This window comes from Palaemon carinicauda, chromosome 1 (genome assembly GCF_036898095.1).
Source record: "Palaemon carinicauda isolate YSFRI2023 chromosome 1, ASM3689809v2, whole genome shotgun sequence".
Taxonomy (NCBI): domain Eukaryota; kingdom Metazoa; phylum Arthropoda; class Malacostraca; order Decapoda; family Palaemonidae; genus Palaemon; species Palaemon carinicauda.
In genome coordinates this window covers 304,272,574-304,297,197 of record NC_090725.1, presented here as the reverse complement: position 1 = coordinate 304,297,197, position 24,624 = coordinate 304,272,574, and the positions used below count along the sequence as shown (strand labels likewise).

At 41.1% G+C, this 24,624-nt stretch overlaps 1 protein-coding gene across 3 annotated transcripts in view; it reads right to left on the bottom strand.

Annotated features, from left to right (window-relative positions):
- LOC137658524 (exosome complex component MTR3-like) overlaps positions 1 to 24,624 on the bottom strand; it is a 166,407-nt gene that overhangs the window by 17,856 nt on the left and 123,927 nt on the right. For all 3 annotated transcript variants that reach the window (XM_068393338.1, XM_068393319.1, XM_068393329.1), the window contains exons 4-5: positions 12,861 to 12,983; positions 11,958 to 12,104 (exon numbers count right to left, since the gene is read on the bottom strand). In XM_068393338.1, the coding sequence (XP_068249439.1) occupies positions 11,958 to 12,104; positions 12,861 to 12,983 (270 nt within the window). The remainder of the gene's footprint in view (positions 1 to 11,957; positions 12,105 to 12,860; positions 12,984 to 24,624) is intronic.

Sequence of the window (24,624 nt, the reverse complement as noted above, 5' to 3'; positions counted from 1 at the left end):
AATTTTAGGTACCTATTTGTTAGAGAGATTCATCAGACACGAGTCTACTCACGAGACGGGATAAACAAAACAAGAGAAACTTCATAACTGACGAGCTTGTTTTCTTGGTCAAACCACATATAGGGCTTACTGTAAGACTTTTCAAACTTTTCTACCTCTATGTTTACTCCTTTGTAGCTTCTGCCATTGCCATTATGAACAGCGAAGAGCTTAGAACTAATCTCCTCAATGAACATCATCATCTCTAATCCTTGATGGCTATCCAAATCTTTTTTATGACCCAAAAGCTCTCTTTACTGTTAATTATGTTACAGAAAAACGTTACTGGCTTGGTGGAATACAAGAATTCTGTTCCTGTGTGAGATACCTATGAAAAATCACAAATTCTAAACGTAATTTGTATTCTTTTTAACCTTACAAACCCGAGTACTTTCAGAGAATAATTTTTTCAGCTTGGCAGGAACTTCGGCTCTTTAAATTTATTAAGTAGTGCCAATAGTTGTTAAGAGATTGGCGGGGCTTAAAATATGCTATGTTCCTAATCGTTAAATACAAATCCTTGTCCCTTAATAGGAGACTCGTCCTCAGGGGGGAGGATGCCCCTATAATCATACTGGCCGATTTAAAATCCTGAAATGTCAATACACTTGGATCAATATTGATGTTGATTCCTATCACCTCCTTAACACTTGAGAATGGTTTCTCATGGGTTTGGCAAGGTTTCTGTCCGCTGACAGATGGTGGAGGAAGAACTTAAATGTATGGCCAATTAGGCATGATGTATCCTACACTCTAACCACACTCCCCTTCTAAGGAGGATGGGGGGAGCTACTGTACTTCTGTAAAGGACTTGTCTAGTACTGCTGTTCAGTATGGCAGCTCACCAGCATCAACGACCAACCCAGCAAATAATGAAACGACCACTCCACTACCAGAGAGGGAAGGAAGTGAGGAAAAGGACCAGACACTCCATCTAATCCTAGGCTAGGGGTCACCAACCTTTTTAGCTAGAAGAGCCATTTGTTTAAAGAATCATAAAAATTTAGCACTGTAGTGTCGGAGCTGCAATGACAAAAAGTCTCTCGAGGTCTAAAATCAACATCTGCTGTACTTCAGACATAACACGGTACTTATTCTTACAAAGAAAAATAGAAAATATAATCTTTTAGGCATTATTCTTTCACTTAAATGCCAGCACTCTTAAAAAAATCAAACAAATCTTTGTTACATATACTATAGTACTAGTACTGTAGTACGAAAGATAACTGTTGTGGTCACAAAATACAAAAAACATGGCTACATTGTATTCTTGCAATTCATAAGATCATACCTTTATAATTGCAGGGGAAAGTACATTATTAAAATTAGAAGATTATATAATCAAATTCACATAGCAAAATGATTTTCTATTTTATGTATTTTCATATATACTGTACAATATACAGGAAGGCAAAACATTCAGATCATCAACACTATCAGTGATTTTTTATGGCAATCATGGTATTAGAAGTGGAAAGCATCATTGCATCCATGGAAATTATATCGCACTGAAAAGTTAAAGGAAATTCCTTAATGAAAATTAAAATTGAAAATTTAAAAAAAAAAAATTCCTCTAAGAGTTATATACATAAAGTGAATTAATGTGAGATGCGTTCGTGATTTCTAGGAGAGCTGGTAAATGTTTGTAAAGTAAGAAGTAGCTATCAGCTTTAAACAAGATCTCAAGCTCTCATTGTGTAATGCACCTCTTAATTTTCCTTTAATGAAATTCATGCTTGCAAATATTTGCCCTCGCAAATACGTGGATCTTTAAATGGAAGAACCCCAAATGCATACTTCTTTGCATTTTTTAAATTTTCTGGTAATGTCATCCAAAATCCAAACCTCAATAACAATCTTATCTTTGTTTTCCTTCAGATTTAGTAATTTTCCACATTTTTTTTTACAAGCTTATGTGTCTTATTGTGTTCCTGAAGACTCTAGATCAGAGAGTAAAATTTTAAACTTTGATGCCCCTAACTTTCTCCTGCAAGCCAGTTATTTCAAGCTACAACTCTGTTCAGTTCCCAATAGTAGAGGCTGACACACTTAGTACAGAGATACATACATACATCTACCAAGGCACTTCCCCCAATTTTGGGGGGTAGCCAACATCAAACAAATGAAACAAAAAAGGGGACCTCTCCTCTCTACAGAGATATCTGCCATAAATGGTTTATTGTGAAAGACAGGGTTGCTTTCTCCTTTATAATTCTTGGGCAAGTCTTTTAACCTTTTCATTGCCATTGGTAACAGTCAAAATTTGAAAAAGGGAAATATTTTTAAAAATCCTCAAAACAAAGTAAGTTGGTATTCATTACAAAGATCATTAGGAGAGCTTTCTAATGAATACAAACAAGCAAGAATCTATGTGGTCTTAAAGCAATTTGCTATATCAGAAGTGTTGTAGACTTCAACACTGGCAGTGAAAGGGTTAAAACCCATTTCCATTTTCAAGAGTTATTTTTATGGCATCAATATCAAACTCACAATATGCCGATTCTTTGGAAGTGAACAAACACTTTTCTCAAAATCTCTGACAAACACTGCAAGCTTTCTTTCAAAAGACAGCACTTCTAAAAGGCATAAAACAGTATTTCCCATTCCTTTTAATATAAATTAGTATTTCCCTTTCCTTGTAATTTAAACTTAAGATTATTTAAATATGAAATTATCTAATACTTTAAGTCTTTGATATAAGTAATTTTCAAAAGATCAGTAAAATTGTTGCCTATAATATGCCTTTTAAATTTAATAAAATTTAGAAATACAGTATTGCCTTATGAACGTTACATAATTTCTTTGTTTTAAATGGATAAAAAGGTTAGCTCAATGCTTTAAATGGATAAAAAAAGGTTAGCTCAATATTTAGAGATGCAAAAGTGCCTTGAAAGAGCCACAGGTTCGTGTCCCCCGTCCTAGACTAAAGTCGCAATTTATCTGAAACGAGATGCTTCTTGTCAAATAGGGACGTTACACCACCTTTTGAGCAGCTACCACAGGTCACAATGAAAACTTATCTAGAGACTTGTGGGTACCCTTCCATGGATAGTAGGCTGTAAAGGTTTCCTGTCGCTTCCAGACTCCTGCCATTAGTACTTGCGCAACTGACAGGTTCTTCCTGAAGGCTAGAGTATATCCAATATTCTGGCTTCATGTGATTGCGTCCGGGGTGGTCCCTCAGTGGGAGCACAAGTCCAATTGTTCATATAAAGCCAGAGCTAAACAGCATTTCAGGATCTCATTCTTTCCCTACTGAAGGAAGAATCATGCTGTCTTTCCTCAAGAATAGGAAGGCAAGTTATTCTTGCCCCACTAGTCGCTATTGTAGGCCGGAGAGGAAGAAGGATTTTTGTAATGGCTACTTGGATACTTGGATTTTATGTCCTTACCAGGGACTACTGAACTATGGAGATGGAGAACTCCTATCCTTCAGAATGGCTAGTGAAACAGGAAAATATATGCCACTTTCTTGATCGCCTCACCGGGGCTAACTTAAGTTTGAGTGGGTCCAACAACAAGACCTGAAGACTTGTGGAAACGCTCCAAGTAGCTTTAGCTCTTAATAAGTAAAGACCCTGCTTACCACGGCTTCAAAGGAGTAGACAATTCTCCTGAAGGGTCCAGGTCTGAATCCAAATCTAACACTTGGATCAGCGACTAAGTGGTATCTTGACCTTGGAAATTGGAGAGCTTTCCTGATAAAGGAAGCGAAATCAACACCTCACCTGGGTACAATTTGAACTTTAGCTGCTAAGGAGCAATCTGAATCTTTCTTAATATCTATGTCTTCTACCAACTGCTGAGTGATCAGAGAAAAAGAGAGAGGAAGAGATGGGCGGAAAGGCGGAAGTGTCTAGGATTCACAGAGATATTAGAAGGTATGTTTGAACTTTACCTTCAGTATGCAACTGGGAGAATTCCGAAAGATTTTTCATTCTACTGCATATAATAATTTAGGGATGGCCTAAAAATCTACACCAGGACTCTGTAGATTGAGCATGTTTGCTCAAACAGTGTTCTTGCTTGAAAATACCTTGTGCAGCTGCATAGTGTCTTCTACTCACAAGAATGCACCTGCTTAGGAATAGTTTGAGAACAGGGCCCCTCTGTAAATTTAGGCTTAAATGGAAGTGTTATTGGCTATTATCACTACCAAGTGCTTAATCAAACCCTTAAAATTTTAAAGGCCGCTCAAGAATGGCCGGGGCAAGGGACAGTGACGTAGCCCTATCGAGAAGGGCAATGCCCTAGAGACTGATCATATATACATATGATCAGTGCCCAAGCCCCTTCTCCACCCAAGCTAGGACCAAGGAGGGCCAGGCAATGGCTGCTGATGACTCAGCAGATAGACCTATAGGTTCCCCCAAAACCCCATCCTTAGCTCACAAGAATGGTAAGGTTGCAATGACCAAAGAAACTAACGAGTTTGAGCGAGACTCTAACAGCAGTCTGGCAATCACCAGGCAAGAACATTACCAATTAGGCCACCACAACCCTAACTGGCAAAGAAGAGCTGCAAGCAACCCCAGTAGATTAAGAAGCAGGTGCAATCCCTCTGTTGATCACATCATCCACACAGGAGGAAATTCAGGTAAGTATCTCATCACTTCTCTACACCCAAACTGAAGGTAGGGGAGCTCTGGTTGTAAACCAATAAAACTAATGGAACTATAAGAGCGATCACTAGAATGCAGGAATGTGGAACTAGCCTTCTCGTCGACAGGGTAAGTCTCTCAACGCACTGTCTTTGTCAATCTAGAAGGAAGTGTATGTACAGTTATGATTACATTGTTGCTATGATTGTTTGCCAGGAGCCCAGCAGCTGTCATGTTATGGTAGTCCCAGATATTCTAACCTCTGTTTGGGAGTCCTAAAGAACTTTATTTTATATATCTTAATCAACAGATCAAGACAGGAGATAAAAGGTTCTCTCAATGCTAAAGTGATTCTCTTGTAAAAGAAAAGTTGTCGAAACCCGTAGGTAGAATAGTGTCAATTAAAAGTGCTCAAAAGACTAGCGTGAACCCTTAAGGAGTGGCAGCAAGGCCGATGCACCAGGCTTTGAATTGGTAGCTACTTTCACCAAAGATGGAGCAGAGCATAACACCTGTAGGACAGAGGAAATGGATCTAAGGGCAAGTGTTTAAGTCTACAGGGCTGGACTTGTTATCACACTTATGACAAACCACACACAGCTGGCTATGGCCTCTCTGAATTACATCTGGGGGACCAAGCTGCCTTCATGATGCCTCAATTCCTGCCATTAAGGGGTGAGTTTTGGTAGATCACTAGCAAAATTGGGAAGCAGGTCTGGAACATTGTGTCACTCCCCAAACTGGCATGTACTCAACTATAGAAGCTCCAGAAATTTGCCAAATTCTGATCCATTCTGCATTTCCTCCTCCTATCACTCTACCTGGAAGGCCAGGTCATGGGTGAACGTAAGGAGCACAATTAGAGTTTTTCTATGGGAGGAAGTCTGGATTAGCTGACTGGACCTGAAGATCACCTGATTTTTTCCTCAGTGCTTAGTAAAGGTGTGATGAGGATTTTGCAATAGTCAACCTTGAAGAGTCTGGTCCCATAGCGGTAACTGATCGGTGAAAGAGGAAACCTGTTTGTGCCTTCAATTACTATCATAATGTCTTCCACCTGTAGAAACCTGAGACAAAACTTCTATCAATGCATTCCTTTAGGGACTTTAACTCTCTTTACTCCCTTTGCCTGGCAAAGCAGGAGGCAATCTTATTCCTTTTCTCTGGGTTTAAAATGGCACATGGGCCATCTGAATGTTGCATCAAGAAGGCTTTGTTCTTGGCATTTGATCAGACCAAATCAGTGGACTTCCTCTTACTTGGGCTTTGACAAACCCTAGGTCATGGTGCAATGAATGTCGGTGATCAAACTTTGATGTAGCTTGGAGGCTGGCCATCTTAGTAAATTACATGGTGGGAGAGACTGATGTTGGGACATCATGGCACCGAAGGGTACCAGGATCATCCCGGGCAGGAAATGAACAACGGCTCCTGCCAACATCCTAAACAGCAGTGTTTGTACTCTGCCTCATGTCTGAAAGGGTACTGGAAGCACGAGTTCCTGTGCTCTGTACCAAAAATCCTTCCTGGGGGTTGGGTGTTTGGCAAGCGCTGTTCCTCCACAAGAAACTATTATTATTATTATTATTTGCTAAGCTACAACCCTAGTTGGAAAAGCAGGCTGCTATAAGCCCAGAGGCTCCAACTGGGAAAATAGCTCAGTGAGGAAAGGAAACAAGGAAAAATAGAATATTTCAAGAATACATACATACATATATCAAGGCACTTCCCCCAATTTTGGGGGGTAGCCGACATCAACAAATGAAACAAAAACAAAAAAGGGGAACTCTACACTCTACGTTCCTCCCAGCCTAACAAGGGACTCAACCGAGTTCAGCTGGTACTGCTAAGGTGCCACAGCCCACCCTCCCCCGTTATCCACCACAGATGAAGCTTCATAATGCTGAATCCCCTACTGCTGCTACCTCCATGGTCATCTAAGGCATCGGAGTAAGCAGCAGGGCCTACCGGAACTACGTCACAATCGCTCGCCATTCATTCCTATTTCTAGCACGCTCTCTTGCCTCTCTCACATCTATCCTCCTATTACCCAGAGCTTCCTTCACTCCATCCATCCACCCAAACCTTGGCCTTCCTCTTGTACTTTTCCCATCAACTCTTGCATTCATCACCTTCTTTAGCAGACAAACTATTTTCCATTCTCTCAACATGGCCAAACCACCTCAACACATTCATAGCCACTCTAGCTGCTAACTCATTTCTTACACCCGTTCTCACTCTCACCACTTCGTTCCTAACCCTATCTACTCGAGATACACCAGCCATACTCCTTAGACACTTCATCTCAAACACATTCAATTTCTGTCTCTCCATTACTTTCATTCCCTACAACTCCGATCCATACATCACAGTTTGTACAATCCCTTTCTCATATAGAACTCTCTTTACACTCATGCCCAACCCTCTATTTATTACTACTCCCTTAACTACCCCAAACACTTTGCAACCTTCATTCACTCTCTGACGTATATCTGCTTCCACTCCACCATTTGCTGCAACAACAGACCCAAAGTACTTAAACTGATCCACCTCCTCAAGTAACTCTCCATTCAACATGACATTCAACCTTGCACCACCTTCCCTTCTCGTACATTTCATAACCTTACTCTTACCCACATTAACTCTCAACTTCCTTCTCTCACACACTCTTCCAAATTCTGTCACTAATCGGCCAAGCTTCTCTTCTGTGTCTGCAACCAGTACAGTATCATCCGCAAACAACAACCAATTTACCTCCCATTCATGGTCATTCTCCTCTACCAGTTTTAATCCTTGTCCAAGCACTCGAGCATTCACCTCTCTCACCACTTCATCAACATACAAGTTAAACAACCACGGCGACATCACACATCCCTGTCTCAGCCCCATTCTCACCGGAAACCAATCACTCACTTCATTTCCTATCCTAACACATGCTTTAATACCTTTGTAGAAACTTTTCACTGCTTGCAACAACCTTCCAACAACTCCATATAACCTCATCACATTCCACATTGCTTCCCTATCAACTATATCATACACTTTCTCCAGATCCATAAACGCAACATACACATCCTTACCTTTTGCTAAATATATATCGCATATCTGCCTTACTGTAAAAATCTGATTCATACAACCCCTACCTCTTCTAAAACCACCCTGTACTTCTAAGATTGCATTCTCTGTTTTATCCTTGATCCTATTAATCATTACTCTACCATACACTTTTCCAACTACGCTTAAAAAACTAATGCCTCTTGAATTACAACACTCATGCACATCTCCCTTACCCTTATATAGTGGTACAATACATGCACAAACCCAATCTACTGGTACCATTGACAACACAAAACACATATTAAACAATATCACCAACTATTCAGGTACAGTCACACCCCCTTCTTTCAACATCTCAGCTCTCACACCATCCATACCAGACGCTTTTCCTACTCTCGTTTCATCTAGTGCTCTCCTCACTTCCTCTCTTGTAATCTCTCTCTCATTCTCACCTCCCATCACCGGCACCTCAACACTTGCAACAGCATTCACATCTGCCTCCCTATTATCCTCAACATTCAGTAAACTTTCAAAATATTTCGCCCATCTTTTCCTTGCCTCCTCTCCTTTTAACAACCTTCCATTTCCATCTTTCACTGTCTCTTCAATTTTTGAGCCAGCCTTCCTTACTCTCTTCACTTCTTTCCAAAACTTCTTATTCTCTTCATATGAATGACCCAATCCCTGACCCCACCTCAGGTCAGCTGCCCTCTTTGCCTCACTTACCTTGCGCTTTACTTCCAAATTTTTCTCTTTATATTTTTCATACTTCTCTATACTATTACTCTGCAGCCATTCTTCAGAAGCCCTCCTTTTCTCTTCCACTTTTACCTTCACTCCTTCATTCCACCATTCACTGCCCTTCCTCATGCTGCCTCCAACAACCTTCTTGCCACACACATCACTTGCAATCCCAACTAAATTTTCTTTTACTAACTTCCACTCCTCCTCTAAATTGCCAGTTTCTCTTACTTTCACTTTGTCATATGTCATTTTCAACCTTTCCTGATATTTACTTTTTCCCCCAGTTTTATTAGCTCTTCAACCCTCACTAGCTCCCTTTTACATCCACCTACTCTATTCCCCCACTCTTTTGCTACAACTAATTTTCCTTCCACCAAAAAATGATCAGACATACCGTTAGCCATACCCCTAAACACGTGCACGTCTTTCAATCTTCCAAACATTCTTTTAGTTATCAACACATAATCCATTAATGCCCTTTCTACTACTCTTCCATTTGCCACTCTTACCCATGTATACTTATTTTCATCTTTCTTTTTGAAAAAGCTATTACTTATCACCATCTCTTGCTCAACACACATATCTACCAGTCTCTCACCAATCTCATTTTCACCTGGTACGCCATACTTCCCAATGACACCTTCTACCTCTCCAGTGCCCACTCAGCATTTAAGTCACCCATGACAACTACATAATTCCTTCTACCCAGTCCTTCTACACACCTAGTTAATTCATTCCAAAACTCATTCCACTCTTCTTCACTTTTCTCACTACCTGGCCCATACGCACTGACAAACGCCCAACATTCCCTCCCCAACCTAACCCTTACCCACATTAACCTAGATGATATCTCCTTCCATTCCACTACTTTACCTGTCATCCATTCACTCAGCAATAAAGCCACACCCTCTCTCGCTCTTCCCCTTTCAATCCCAGACACTCTACCAGACATTTCACCAAACATCACTTCACCCTTTCCTTTTATCTACGTCTCACACAAGGCCAATACATCCATCCTTCTATTCCTAAATATACTTCCAATTTCACATCTTTTACTCTCTATCGTACTACATCCACGCACATTCAAACACCCCAAAACTAGAGTGCGGGGAGCAGTCACTCTCCCCCCAGTTCCATCTCTTTGTCGATGTCTCACAGGATGTAGATACAGGAGAGGGGGTTCCCAGCCCCCTCGTCCCGTCCCTTTTAGTTGCCTCTTACGACACGCAGGGATAACGTTGGCGCTATTCTAATTGTTTTTATGCCCCCTTAAATTAAATATTTCCTAAATAAACTATGAAAACTTTAACAAAACAGGAGGAAGAGAAATTAGATAGTCTGCTCGAGTGTACCCTCAAGCCAGAGAACTCTAACCCAAGACAGTGGAAGGCCGTGGTACAGAGGCTATGGCACTACTTAAGACTGGAGAACAGTGGTTTGATTTTGGAGTGGCCTTCTCCTAGAAGAGCTGCTTACCATAGCTAAAGTCTCTCTTCTACCATTGCCAAGAGGAAAGTGGCAACTGAACAATTGCAGCGCAGTAGTTAACCCCTTGGGTGAAGAAGAATTGTTTGGTAATCTCAGTGTTGTCAGGTGTATGAGGACAGAGGAGAATCTGTAAAGAATAGGCCAGACTATTCGGTGTGTGTAGGCAAAAGGAAAGTGAACCGTAATCAGAGAGAAGGATCCAATGTAGTACTGTCTGGCCAGTCAAAAAACCCCATAACTCTCTAGCAGTAGTATCTCAACGGGTGGCTACAGAGGGAATGTACCAAGACTTGAGTGACTGAGCCAAAAGTCGTCCAGTGCTTCAGTAATGCCTTCCTCCTCCTCTTCTATGGTTGGAGCGATGTGAAGGAACCGGTAATCGGAACAGCTGAACTAGTTCCTTAGTGAATAAAGTGATGAACCCTTGAGGCACAAGTGTAAACTCTGATCATTGTTGCAGATCATGTGATTCCCAATCTATAACCGATCATAAGTTTCCTAACTGCTGTACACGATTGTAAGGTTCCTGACCTCGGAAAGCGATCACATGGTTTTCGATTACAGTAGATCCGGTCCTATGGGAAAACTCCAATCGTAGAGAGCAAGCAGGGAGCAAACTATCAAACATCCCCCCTACAGACGAAACACTAAAGGACAGTGCACAAGGAAAACTCACCCTCATGCAGGTAAGATTTCACAGCCTGTACACACAATGAGGATGGTCCCAGGTTACTCGTCCATTGTACATTATCATGTAATGAAAGACCAAGGACAAAGCAGATGCCAGAAGCCGAGACCTCAAGGTCATTGAAGAAGATACTTGAAGTGTCTGATCATGTAGCGTTGAGCAAGAATGGTGGATACATGAACCTCGTAATCGAACATTTTCAAGGAAATAGGCATTTCTGCTATGTAACCTCTTAGAACACACACTGTATACAATCACTTAAGATGATGAGGGGCCTTTTCCCCTTATCGAGAAAACAAGCTCAGTCTTGTACAAGGCAGAGTGCTAGGAACAAGCGTGTGAGCACTTGTATCCCAAAGTGATCAGCGCCAGGTATGCTTTGTTACGAACCACTCTAGCATTGAGTATGATCTCTGTGTGTACCACCCTTACGTACTACGAGATTGTCAGAGACACGCAGTTACATTAATTAGACCTATTTAGACTACTTCTTCCTCCTTAAGTGTAGCAGTAGTATTTGATTGAGGCACTGCATTAAGTACATGACAGACGACAGTTGACAAAAATGGGTGTACCAATATCAGTTCCAAAAATGACCAATTTTTTGGTATGCATCTTTCTCATCACTCTCCAGAAAGCTAGAAGGTACACATGCAGGTAAAGAAGAAAAGGGCAAAGCCTTTAATCCTATTAGTACAGTAGTGTGCCCACCCATTTTTGTGAAATAGGGTAGGTACCCTGTGTTCACAATAACCACTTGTTCCTGTATGGGAGCATGGTCTTAAACAGGTGAGGTGGCACAACTGTAGGAGTGTGTGATGACAAACAGATGAGGTGGTACTCTCTTAGAAGCGTGCAAGCACACAGTAACATGCTAATGTGTAATAGCGCATTAATGGTCAAGTACTGTAATCTTGTACTGGCTCAAGGGTGGGGCTTCTCCCCCACCCATCAGTAGCTACCGACAACCCGTTATAAGTTAACAGCTGAAGTTCCAGCCAAGCTGAAAGCTTCATTCTATTAAAGCATGAGGGTTTGTATTTATGTAAGAACAATTATAATTTGAGGATCATTAGTACATATGTAAATATTATGCAAGTTCATTAACAAACATCAAATTCCAACCAGTCTGTCAAATGTCTGATAAAATTTCATTACAAAAACCTAGAATAGTTTTATAAGTTAGCAATAAATTGTCCAAATGACATGCCTGATGGTGACAAACTAGTAGAAGAGGGGGATTGGCAAAACATACAAGAGAGAATCCCAAATTATTTTACCCCCAACTACTTTATACTAGGCTGTAACATGCTTGATAAAATTTGGTTTACTGTACATACCACCGTAGACCCTATCAAAAAATCATATACGTCAATGTTGGCGTGGCAGAGGGCTAATCCAGCTGCAGTAATACACGCTGCTAGTGCTCCTCCATCATCTTCTATGACTGTTAAATACACATCTATTTGTGATTTCGGGAACTTTTCCTGAAAAGAACAGAACTTCAAGTCTTCTCTTCTGAATAATTCAATACAATACGGAAACTTTTCGAGTTATTTTAAGAAACAATGGAAATATGGTTACCATATATTTTTTCCTTACAAAACAAAATATCAAGAAATATACTCTATAATATTAAAGAATAATGCTATAAAGTTCTCCTTATCAATTACTACTTTACCTTTTTGGAAAAAAAAATCAGCAAAAAAAGGTTAATTGAAGCATTGTACAAGCACTAACTCTACACAATTAACTTTACGGTGTTCATATTTTTTACTTTTATCATATAACTTTACCATACTGTACTTTAACACTACTTACCTCCCCCCTTAACAAAGAAGCAATAATGTACACTTGATTTAAGCAAGTTAATAAAAAAAAAAAGCTTACAAGAGAAAAAAATATGAACTTATATTAAATATCATCAAAATGTAAAACAATCAAAGTTGGCATTTTAAACTAGACAAATTAGAAAAACCTTCATTAAACCTAAACAAAAATATTTGTTGAATAAGTACAGTCGAGAATATCTTTTTATGTATTTACAGTAGTACTTTCTATACTTTATTTCATAAATGCAATATTAAATGCTAGTTAAAGCTAATAAAATAAAAATGTAAAAAAAGTGTTAAACATTCTCTACTAATATTACCAGTTCTGTTCACTCAAATTCCAATCAATAATCTCATGGCTGACATTGCAAAAGGAAACAAATCTTAAATGTGATTTTCTTCTCTACTTACCAAGACAATAACAGATTCTAATGCTTCTTTCATTTGTCTACTCATTTCTCTTTGCTTCTTGTCTGGCTGTGGAGATTTTCTAACAACGCAGGAAAACGGAGCCATCTTGACTTCACACATTACCTGGAGTGAAAACATGTTATTTTTATTAATAAAATAAATTTTTGAATATACTTACCCGGTGATCATATAAGCTGTCAGCTCTGCTGCCCGACAGAAAAACCTAAGGACAAAATACGCCAGCGATCGCTATACAGGTGGGGGTGTACATCAACAGCGCCATCTGTCGAGCAGGTACTCAAGTACTCCATGTCAACACAGAACCAATTTTCTCCTCTGCCCACTGGGTCTCTATTGGGGAGGAAGGGAGGGTCCTTTAATATATGATCACCGGGTAAGTATATTCAAAAATTTATTTCATTAATAAAAATAACATTTTTCAATATTAAACTTAGCCGGTGATCATATAAGCTGATTCACACCCAGGGGGGTGGGTAGAGACCAGCATTACATGTTGACATTATTAAGAGCTAAGTATTTTGTATTTCATTTTAGCAGTTATTCAAAATAACAAACATAAAATAAATAAGTACCTGGTAAGGAAGTCGACTTGAACAATTACTCTGCCTTTTTAAGTACGTCTTCCTTACTGAGCCTCGCGATCCTCATAGGATGCTGTGCGACTCCTAGGAGCTGAAGTATCAAGGGTTGCAACCCATACTAAAGGACCTCATCAAAACCTCTAATCTAGGCGCTTCTCAAGAAAAGAATTTGACCACCCGCCAAATCAACCAGGATGCGAAAGGCTTCTTAGCCTTCCGGACAACCCAAAAACAACAATAAAAAACATTTCAAGAGAAAGATTAAAAAGGTTATGGAATTAGGGGAATGTAGTGGTTGAGCCCTCACCCACTACTGCACTCGCTGCTACGAATGGTCCCAGGGTGTAGCAGTTCTCGTAAAGAGACTGGACATTCTTAAGATAAAAAGACGCGAACACTGATTTGCTTTTCCAATAGGTTGTGTCGATTATACTTTGCAGAGATCTATTTTGTTTAAAGGCCACGGAAGTTGCGACAGCTCTAACTTCGTGTGTCCTTACCTTCAGCAAAGCTTGGTCTTCCTCATTCAGATGGGAATGAGCTTCTCGTATTAACAGTCTGATAAAATAGGATAAAGCATTCTTTGACATAGGCAAAGATGGATTCTTAACTGAACACCATAAAGCTTCAGACGGGCCTCGTAAAGGTTTTTAAATAGAACTTAAGAGCTCTTACAGGACATAATACTCTTTCTAGTTCATTTCCAACCATACGATAAGTTTGGAATATCGAACGATATTGGTCAAGGCCGAGAAGGCAGCTCGTGTTTGGCTAGAAAACCAAGTTGTAGAACATGTAGCCGTTTCGGATGAGAATCCGATGTTCTTGCTGAAGGCATGAATCTCACTGACTCTTTTAGCTGTGGCTAAGCATATCAGGAAAAGAGTCTTAAAGGTGAGATCTTTCAGGGAGGCTGATTGTAGCGGTTCGAACCTGTCTGACATAAGGAATCTTAGTACCACGTCTAAATTCCAACCAGGTGTAACCAAACGACGCTCCTTCGTGGTCTCAAAAGACTTAAGGAGGTCCTGTAGATCTTTATTGTTGGAAAGATCTAAGCCTCTGTGACGGAAGACTGATGCCAACATGCTTCTGTAACCCTTGATAGTGGGAGCTGAAAGAGATCGTTCTTTCCTCAGATATAAGAGAAAGTCAGCTATTTGAGTTACAGAGGTACTGGTCGAGGATACGGATACTGACTTGCACCAGTTTCGGAAGATTTCCCACTTCGATTGGTAGACTCTAAGGGTGGATGTTCTCCTTGCTCTAGCAATCGCTCTGGTTGCCTCCTTCGAAAAGCCTCTAGCTCTCGAGAGTCTTTCGATAGTCTGAAGGCAGTCAGACGAAGAGCGTGGAGGCTTTGGTGTACCTTCTTTACGCGTGGCTGACGTAGAAGGTCCACCCTTAGGGGAAGTGTTCTGGGAACGTCTACTAGCCATCGAAGTACCTCGGTGAGCCATTCTCTCGCGGGCCAGAGGGAAGCAACTAGCGTCAACCTTGTCCCTTCGTGAGAGGCGAACTTCTGCAGTACCTTGTTGACAATCTTGAACGGAGGGAATGCCTAAAGATCTAGATGTGACCAATCTAGTAGAAAGGCATCTATATGAACTGCTGCTGGGTCCGGGATTGGTGAGCAAAATATTGGGAGCCTCTTGGTCATCGAGGTTGCGAAGAGATCTATGGTTGGCTGGCCCCAGGTGGCCCAAAGTCTCTTGCATACATCCTTGTGGAGGGTCCATTCTGTTGGAATTATTTGTCCCTTCCGACTGAGACAATCTGCCATGACATTCAAGTTGCCTTGGATGAACCTCGTTACTAGTGAAATGTCTAGACCTTTTGACCAGGTGAGGAGGTCCCTTGCGATCTCGTACAATGTCAGAGAGTAGGTCCCTCCTTGCTTGGAGATGTACGCCAAAGCCGTGGTGTTGTCCGAGTTCACCTCCACCACTTTGCCTTGAAGGAGAGACCTGAAGCTTTTCCAGGTCAGACGTACTGCCAGTAGCTCCTTGCAGTTGAAATGCATTGTCCTTTGACTCGAGTTCCATAATCCCGAGCATTCCCGACCGTCTAATGTCGCACCCCAGCCTACGTCCGATGCGTCCGAGAAGAGAACGTGGTTGGGAGTCTGAACAGTCAGGGGAAGACCCTCTCTAAGGTTGATAAAGTCCTTTCACCAAGTCAGACAAGACTTTATCTTTCCGGAAACCGGGATCGAGACCGCTTCTAGCGTCTTGTCCTTTTTCCAGTGAAAAGCTAGATGGTACAGAAGAGGACGGAGGTGTAGTCTTCCTAGTGACACAAATTGATCCACGGATGACAGTGTCCCTACCAGACTCATCCACAGCCTGACTGGGCAGCGTTCCTTCTTCAGCATCTTCTGGATGGATAGCAGGGCTGGGGGTTGATCGTCTTGTTCAGCAACGTCCTCATCAGAGGGTTCCTCATCCGAAACTGATGAGGAAACGGCAACGGAGTGGGCAACGTCTGACTCGCTGAATCCGGTCGCACTGGTGGATGCGTGACGGAGCCGGACGCAATATCATGGCACTGCTGCACAGTCTGTGAACTGTCAACAACCATGGGTGCGCGAGGAAGTACAGCGTCAACCCAAAACTGTCTAGACTGTCTGGGTTGTGCAGTCAACACCCTACCGGGTTGCTGAGGTTGACGCACTGCGTCACAACAAGTCACCTCTGCTGGTTGTTGCACGTCTTCCTAGTGACACACTGAACGTCAACAACCACCTCCGAGCGTCGCTTAACGTCAACGTGCGACTGGCAACCCACACTGGGTCGCATCGGTGGAGGAACCACCTCAACTGGCAGACGCGAGTAGGATACCTCAGCGTCAACAGGGCGCACAACCAACCGGTTGGAAGGTTGTTGGCCAGAAGGTTCTTCTCCGCATTTAAGTCCTCTATCAAGGACACAAGCTTGGACTGCATGTCTTGCAGCAAAGCCCATTTAGGGTCTACGGGAGCAGGTGTGGCAACAGACGGGGTTAGCGACTGAGGCGGAACCATTTACCATCCCTGGAAGCCTTGTTATGTGTGACATAATAGTACAGCAAAACTTCAAAGGCTCGACAAAAGTTGAGAAGTTGACCTGTAAACAACTTGGAGCGTCTCCTGGCTAGGCGCCAGGGCGAGTCTACCAGAATTGAGAAGTCTATCTGGGCAGAGGCATGAACTCCCAAGCCGACAACTTCTCTCGTGTCCTATCAGACTCTCGCTCTATAAGCCAGTTTAAAAGAAGGGAAATCAAAGGCTGTATCCCTAAAACTCCTCCTGGTGCAAAAACCAGTCGCCTAGCCAACCTAACGCTCTCTAGGAGAGCGAGAGAGCACTAGCTTAACAACAACGGCTTCGAAGTAGCTAGGCCTAGTGTAAGTTCTGACGTTCAGGCGAACGAGGAGCAGCAGTTACAAGATCCGGACGAAGATCCTTAAAAAATCATCATGATTTAATTAAAGTCCATAGGAGGCTAAGCAGCTTAAGGCTCCTCTCCAAATGACAGAGTCCTCAAAGGAATATCAGTAGGAGGGAGAACAGCACTTTCTCATCTACAGGAACCTTGTCCGATAAAAGCTAGGTTATCTCAGTGAGTCTCTCACTGGTGCATAAGTAGCAGACCAGAAGGCAACGTCATGTAACTGCTTGACAGCCTGTGAACTGTCAACAACTGAACTGTCAACCACAACAGGTGCGTGAGGACATACAGCACTGGTGCATTAGTAGCAGACCAGAAGGCAACGTCATGTAACTGCTTGACAGTCTGTGAACTGTCAACAACTGAACTGTCAACCACAACAGGTGCGTGAGGACATACAGTGTTCACTCGAGACTGCTTTGACTGTCTATACTGAGCAGTCAAAACAACTCTAGAATGCGGAGGTTGACGCACAGCGTCAAAACAAAACAACTTAGGTTGTTGTTGTAACTCGCGAACGTCAACGGAGGGTTCCGTGCGTCGCTGAACGTCAACATGCGGCTGGCAGGGTACACTGCGCATGGGTGGCGGGACTCTCACAGCTGGAGTGCGGGAGAAGGTAGCCTCAGCGTCAACTGAACCCACAACCGTGGTTGGTTGTAGGCTAACGGGTGCAGCGTCAACCTTCTCCGCACGAAAGTCCTGCATTAAAGATGTTAACTGTGTCTGCATGGTCTGCAGCAAAGACCACTTAGGGTCTACAGTAGCAGGTGCGGCAACAGACGGTGTTACTGCCTGTTGCGGTACCGCTTTGCCTCTCTTAGGAGGTGAGCAGTCGTCGGAAGACTGCAGCGAGTCCGAACTGACCCAGTGGCTACAACTGGGCCGTTGGACTTGCGCGGAAGGGACCGACTTGCGCTTAATAAGCTGCGAGACCTTGGTCCATGGTTTCTTACGAGAAACCTCTTCCGCAGACGAGAAGTAAATGGGCTCTCTCGTCTTTGTGTGGGTGGGGCGATCTTGGGAAGATACGCCCGAAACCACGGAGGGAAACGTCTGTTCGTTGATCAAGGCCTGACGAACCCATAAGTCGTTCGACATTACTTCTCCCCTGGGCTTGGGAGCTTGCAAGAGGTCCCGGACTAGGTGAACGACAGGCACGAACAGACGAACCCTCGGATGCAACACTGTAACACTTTGCGCATATCACTTTATCACTTCGATTTTCTGTTTTGCACTTATTTCACTGAAATCGAAACTTTTACTGATTTCTACCTGAACCACGCAATTCTACCCTTCATTAAAAGGTAGTAATTGCGAAAACAGTCGTAATAATGCAGCTCATTAATACTAGCAAAAACAGAAAACATATATAAAGATAAAGAATTCAGTGGCTGGGAAAGAGACTAAACACTAGTTCAAATAAACTACGTTTACAGTCTCTCACCGCATATAGCCTGGGGACAAGAATAAAACCCTAGAAACGTTTTACCTTCTTCCCCGTACAGCGACTAGGGAGGAGAGTAACACGAGAACAACGTTACCCGCTTGAACGGAACGTTTTTATTCTCCTCTCTCTCCCTCCGTCTCTATCTCTCTCTCTCTTACTCTCTTGATTTCGCACCTGAGAGAAGAGCCCAATTATATATCGTCAAAAAAACATGTTATTTGGCTAAAGGAAAAAACTGAAAGGTTTTCCAAATAAAAAGTTCCTTTAATTTAGAATTTAAACCATTTAAGCTAAGAAAGAATGAACGAAACGTCAGAATCGATTTACTCTTACTGCAAAGTGAAACCGTGATACACTCTCTCTCTATCGTAACGATAGAGCGCATGTTGAACGTCCTGAACGTCAACAACTGCGTAGTCTAAAAAACTAAACGTTAGTTCATCTTTGAAAACAGTACGAAGACTATCAAAGAAATTCTTTCATAAAACATTAAATTTAAAAAGTTTTAAATTCTTTAAAGGCTAAATACGATATAACGGGCTCAACGTTGATTAACTTCGGTTCCAAGTTAGGACCGCCTACTATCAGGAAAGGTCGCATATAAACAAAACATAAAAATTTATTTTTATATGTTTATAATAAATGGAAAGTTAATCGAAGAGGCCTAATAAAGGTGGAGAGATATAAAATATATAGATCTATAACGTGTTAAGCAAAATTACTAAAAACCTAAACACACTTCCGTCTAAGGGAAGGGTCGGCCATTTAAAAGTGAAAGAGAGTCCATACTCTCTTTGTCACCATAATTAAATCTATCCAAAACGAGTTCAAGTTTTGAGATGAAGATAAAACCCCTGCATAGCGAAAGCTCAAAACTAGAATAGTGTACTTCACCAAATAGTTGTGAAAACAACTCCAGTAAGCAACAGCGTATTTAGTAGGTCTTGCCAGTGGCACGACAGAGAGAAAATTGGTTCTGTGTTGACATGGAGTACTTGAGTACCTGCTCGACAGATGGCGCTGTTGATGTACACCCCCACCTGTATAGCGATCGCTGGCGTATTTTGTCCTTAGGTTTTTCTGTCGGGCAGCAGAGCTGACAGCTTATATGATCACCGGCTAAGTTTAATATTGAAAAATGTAAAATTATTTAAGAAAAGTACTGTAACACCAATATCAATTTACCATACAAATTTTCAGCAACAAATTCTCAATACAAGTTTTCGAAAAGTAAAAGTCAATTAACCCTTTTACCCCCAAAGGACGTACTGGTACGTTTCACAAAACTCGTCCCTTTATCCCCATGGACGTACAGGTATGTCCTTGCTAAAAAATGCTATAAATTTTTTTTTTTTTCATATTTTTGTTAATTTTTTTGAGAAAATTCAGGCATTTTCCAAGAGAATGAGACCAACCTGACCTCTCTATGACAAAAATTAAGGCTGTAAGAGCAATTTAAAAAAAATATATACTGCAAAATGTGCTTGGAAAAAACGAAACCCTTGAGGGTTAAGGATTGGAAATTTCCAAAGAGCCTAGGGGTAAAAGGGTTAAGATTTGAAACGCAAGAATTACTATAAAAGTTACTGTCTTTTTAACCTATTCCTTCAGAATGAAAGTGAATGGCTTTCTTATAGCCTTCTTTGGTCTAACTAGTTTCTTTATTATTTTTCCCTTGAATTTCTTGCTGCTCCAAACTTTTCCCAGTTTAAAGTGAATAATTTGGCTGAAGACCTGAAACAGTCATAAATCTTTATCTGTCCAGTTAAATTTAGTACTTTGCAATACAACAGAAAAATCACATCTCATTGTACTAATTTAGAATCACTCAACGCCTATGGGTCCTCTACAGTAACAAGTTTCTGTGGGACATACACCTCTGGATACCAAACGTTTCCATATCTACAATTATACCTCTGGATACCAAATGTTTCCATATCTACAATTATGTATGAAAAAAAAAAAAATGTTATACTGTAATAAGAAAAGCAGACATAAAAAATTCATGATAAAATTATGTACCAAGTAAAAATGAAAAAATTTTCATAATTAGCTAGAATAGAAATTTTGAATTTTCCCAAATTATCTCTTTCGGTTTCCTTCAACTTCATTATTATACTGTATAAGTTGTGAAAAAATTAATACAGTATCAGCATTGTAATACTATGCTGGGATTTCATCTTTGTCATCACATTATGCAATTTCAGGATATCCAATGCTTTACAGTTTAGTCTAAGGGTGTTGGTCCTTGGTCCTAGCTTGGACACTGATCATGTGTGTATATGGTCAGTCTCTAGGGCATTATCCAGCTCGATAGGGCAATACAGTGAACCCTCGCTACTTCGCGGTTCGACCATTGCGGATTCACCACTTCGCGGGTTTTTTCCATAACCCATATATATATATATATATATATATATATATACATATCGCGGATTTTTCGGAAATTTCGAAAATACCGCGAAATCTGAAGACCCCCAAATACGATATTTCGTTACCTGTAATTCCATTAATACTGTAATTAGTAATATCTGCTCTTACTGATTGTTCATTGCATTACATATGATATATAATTCAGCACAGAAAGAAATAAAACACGAAAAGAGAATGTATCATACGATAATACAGTACTGTATACAGTACGTAGTAAAATTAAATCGAACATGAAACGCAAATCAGATGCAGTCATACCATATTAGAATGGTGTAAGGCTGCTGTTGGCTACTACTGTACTACAAATGTAATGGATGTGCTTCTTTTCCATGAATCTTTTGTATGTATACGTACGTAGTACTGCATCCAATAATATTCTTTGTTGCAAAAATCACATTTCGAATAAGCGTACAAGAGAGAGAAAGAGAGAGAGAGAGAGAGAGAGAGAGAGAGAGAGAGAGAGAGAGAGAGAGAGAGAGAGAGAGAGAGAGAGAGACACATCCTACAAAAGAATAAAATAGCATAGGTAAAGCTACTGTATTATTATTATTGTTATTATTATTATTATTGTTGTTGTTGTTAATAAAATTATTATTGTTATTATTATTATCATTATTATTATTATTACTGTATTACAGTATTATCATACGATAATTCAGTACTGTACTGTATACAGTAGGTAGTAAAATTAAATCGAACATGAAACGCAAATCAGATGCAGTCATACCATATTAGAATGGTGTAAGGCTGCTGATGGCTACTACTGTACAGTACTACAAATGTAATGGATGTGCTTCTTTTCCATGAATCTTTTGTATGTATACGTACGTAGTGCTGCATCCAATAATATTCTTTGTTGCAAAAATCACATTTCGAATAAGCGTACGAGAGAGAGAGAGAGAGAGAGAGAGAGAGAGAGAGAGAGAGAGAGAGAGAGAGAGAGAGAGAGAGAGAGAGAGACACATCCTACAAAAGAATAAAATAGCATACGTAAAGCTATTATTATTATTGTTATTATTACTATTATTGTTGTTGTTGTTAATAAAATTATTATTGTTATTATTATTATCATTATTATTATTATTATTATTACTGTATTATTATCATTATTTATTATTATTATTATTAATACTGTACGTACGGTTGGTAACCTACGCATCATAAAAGACGGGTTGTGATTGGTTCAAGCGCTGATAGATGACGAATCAGAACTCAAGTTTTGTTATCTAGCCTGTGATTGGTGTTTTGCCCACATCTCCAACCCGCAGCATCTAGGTTCTCGCAGGCCCGGGTCGTCCACTTTCTCTTATGCCGTATCGCTGAGTAGACGTTCTTAAGTTTGTGAAGTTTAATCTGTGCTGTGTGCGACTGTTTTAAGTTGAACTTTTTGTTGAACTTTCTGTTAAATCCTACTGTACAATGCCTCCCAAGGGTTCTGCTTCTACTAAGTCTGGTAGTGAGCCTAAACGCCAACGAAGGATGATGACGATTGCCGAGAAGATGACACTTCTCGATATGTTGAAAGACGGTAGAAGCTACGCGGCCGCAACGCGCCATTTTGGAATCAACGAATCTACTGTTCGCTATATCAAGAAGGACGAGGCGAACACTAGAAAGACGGCTGCAATCACCTTTAGCAGATCAGCAAAGCGAGTCGTTACAACGCGTAATAAAACGATCGTACGCATGGAAGGTGCTTTAGCTGTGTGGATTGCCGACTGCCGGAAGAAGAACATAGCCTTGGATACGAACACCATCCGAACAAAGGCTTTGAGCTTGTATGAGAACTTTGAGCTTGAAGAAGATGATGATGCAGATGAACCTCAACCAGGGACATCCACTGATTCCCAGCCTCAGAAACAACGTTTTTCCGCCAGCAAAGGATGGTTCGCGAAGTTTCAGAAACGCTTCGCCCTGAAAAGCGTTTCCCTGCATGGCAAGGCTGCTTCGGCTGACACTGCCGCTGCTGAAACTTACATGAACCAGACATTCAAGAATATTATCGCCGAAGGTGGATACAAGCCGGAACAAGTGTTTAATATGGATGAGACCGGCTTGTTTTGGAAGAGAATGCCATCGCGAACTTTCCTGTTCAAAGAGGAAGCCAAAGCCTCTGGCTTTAAAGCATTCAAGGATCGCGTTACCCTTGTGATGTGTGGCAATGCTGCTGGATTTTTGCTAAAGCCGGGGCTTATTTATAAGTCGAAAAATCGTAGCGCTTTGAAAAATAAGAATAAGAATCTCCTTCCCGTGTACTGGATGCATAATCCAAAAGCATGGATTAAAAAGATGCTGACCTCCAACTGGTTCCACCAGTGTTTCATCCCGCAAGTCAGCAAATATCTCGTAGAGAAGGGCTTGCCATTCAAGATCCTTCTCCTTATGGATAACACTGGTGGACACGCAACTGATCTGTCGCATGAGGGCATTCAGGTTGAGTTCCTGCCACCCAACACCACGTCATTAATTCAACCGATGGACCAGGGGGTTATCAGGGCGTTCAAGGCCCTCTACACGAAGAATACCTTGGCGGACCTCGTTGCGTGTGTGGATGCTGCCCAAGATCATGAGGATGAAGATTTTAACTTGAAGGCGTACTGGTGGCAGTACACCATAGCCACGTGCCTGCAGAATATTCAGAAGGCACTGCAAGAGATGAAACCTGCAACCATGAATGCGAGCTGGAAGAAGTTGTGGCCCCAGATTGTTTACAACGACGAGGGATTTACTCCGTCTGAAATCCAACACTCTGCAATACGCAAATCTGTGCAGTTGGCTGCCATAATTGGAGGTGACGGGTTTGGCGACATGACGACTGAAGACGTCGACGAGTTGTTGGACTGCCATTCCCAGCCGCTAACTGACGCAGACCTAGAAGACCTGACGAAATCGGCAAGTGAAGAAGAGAGTGAAACATAGGAAGAGACCCAAGAAAATGTTGAAGAAACGGGCTTAACATTAGAATGGCTTGCCAAGGCCTGCAACCATGCGAAGGAGTTGAAAGAAAAGTTGCAAGAGTGGGACGAGGATATGGTTCGGTCTATGCAATTCTGCAACAAGATCGATGAAGACATGACTCCCTACAGGATGCTCTTAGATCGAAAAAAAGAAGGAGCGGCAACAACTTCCAATCACAATGTTCTTCCAGCCTCGCAAAAAAGAGCCAGTTCCTCCTGCTACTACGCCTTCGGAAGAAATTGAAGAAGTTGAAGAGGTGTCCCAGGAAAAGACACCTCCGTCTGAAGAGACGTAAAATACTATCATTGGCTGCACAGTAGAACACATCATCAGCTTCCTCATCATCATTTCTACTGTGCAGCAAATTCATCACCATCATCATTCAAGTTTTTCTTGAACCTCTTTCGTGGTGAGTACAGTAACAATCTTTATTTTTTACTTTAATATTCTAACATTTTAATATTTGTGCCTGTTTTATAGTTTAGTACTGTATGCATTAAGTTAAAGGGAAGGTTTTAAAAGTCTACATGTTGTAACCTATCATATTTTTTTTGTTTAAAATTTACATTTACGTACATAAAACAATCTCTCTCTCTCTCTCTCTCTCTCTCTCTCTCTCTCTCTCTCTCTCTCTCTCGTAAATTGTTTTCCTGCTTTGCTACGTACAATATGTACTGTACAGTACTGTATGATTTTATATAGATACGGTAAATTATATTTGTAAGGTAACATATTTTGTAAATGCTTTTACTGTAAATACTGTATCATTATTTATCACTTTCATCATGCGCGTTAAATGCCTTCTTTGTTCTGAGCGTGGTTGTTTACTGAGCGTACAGTACTTTATGACGCCGTCGTTTCAGGCAGCGTCATAAAGAAAAAAATTTCATTTG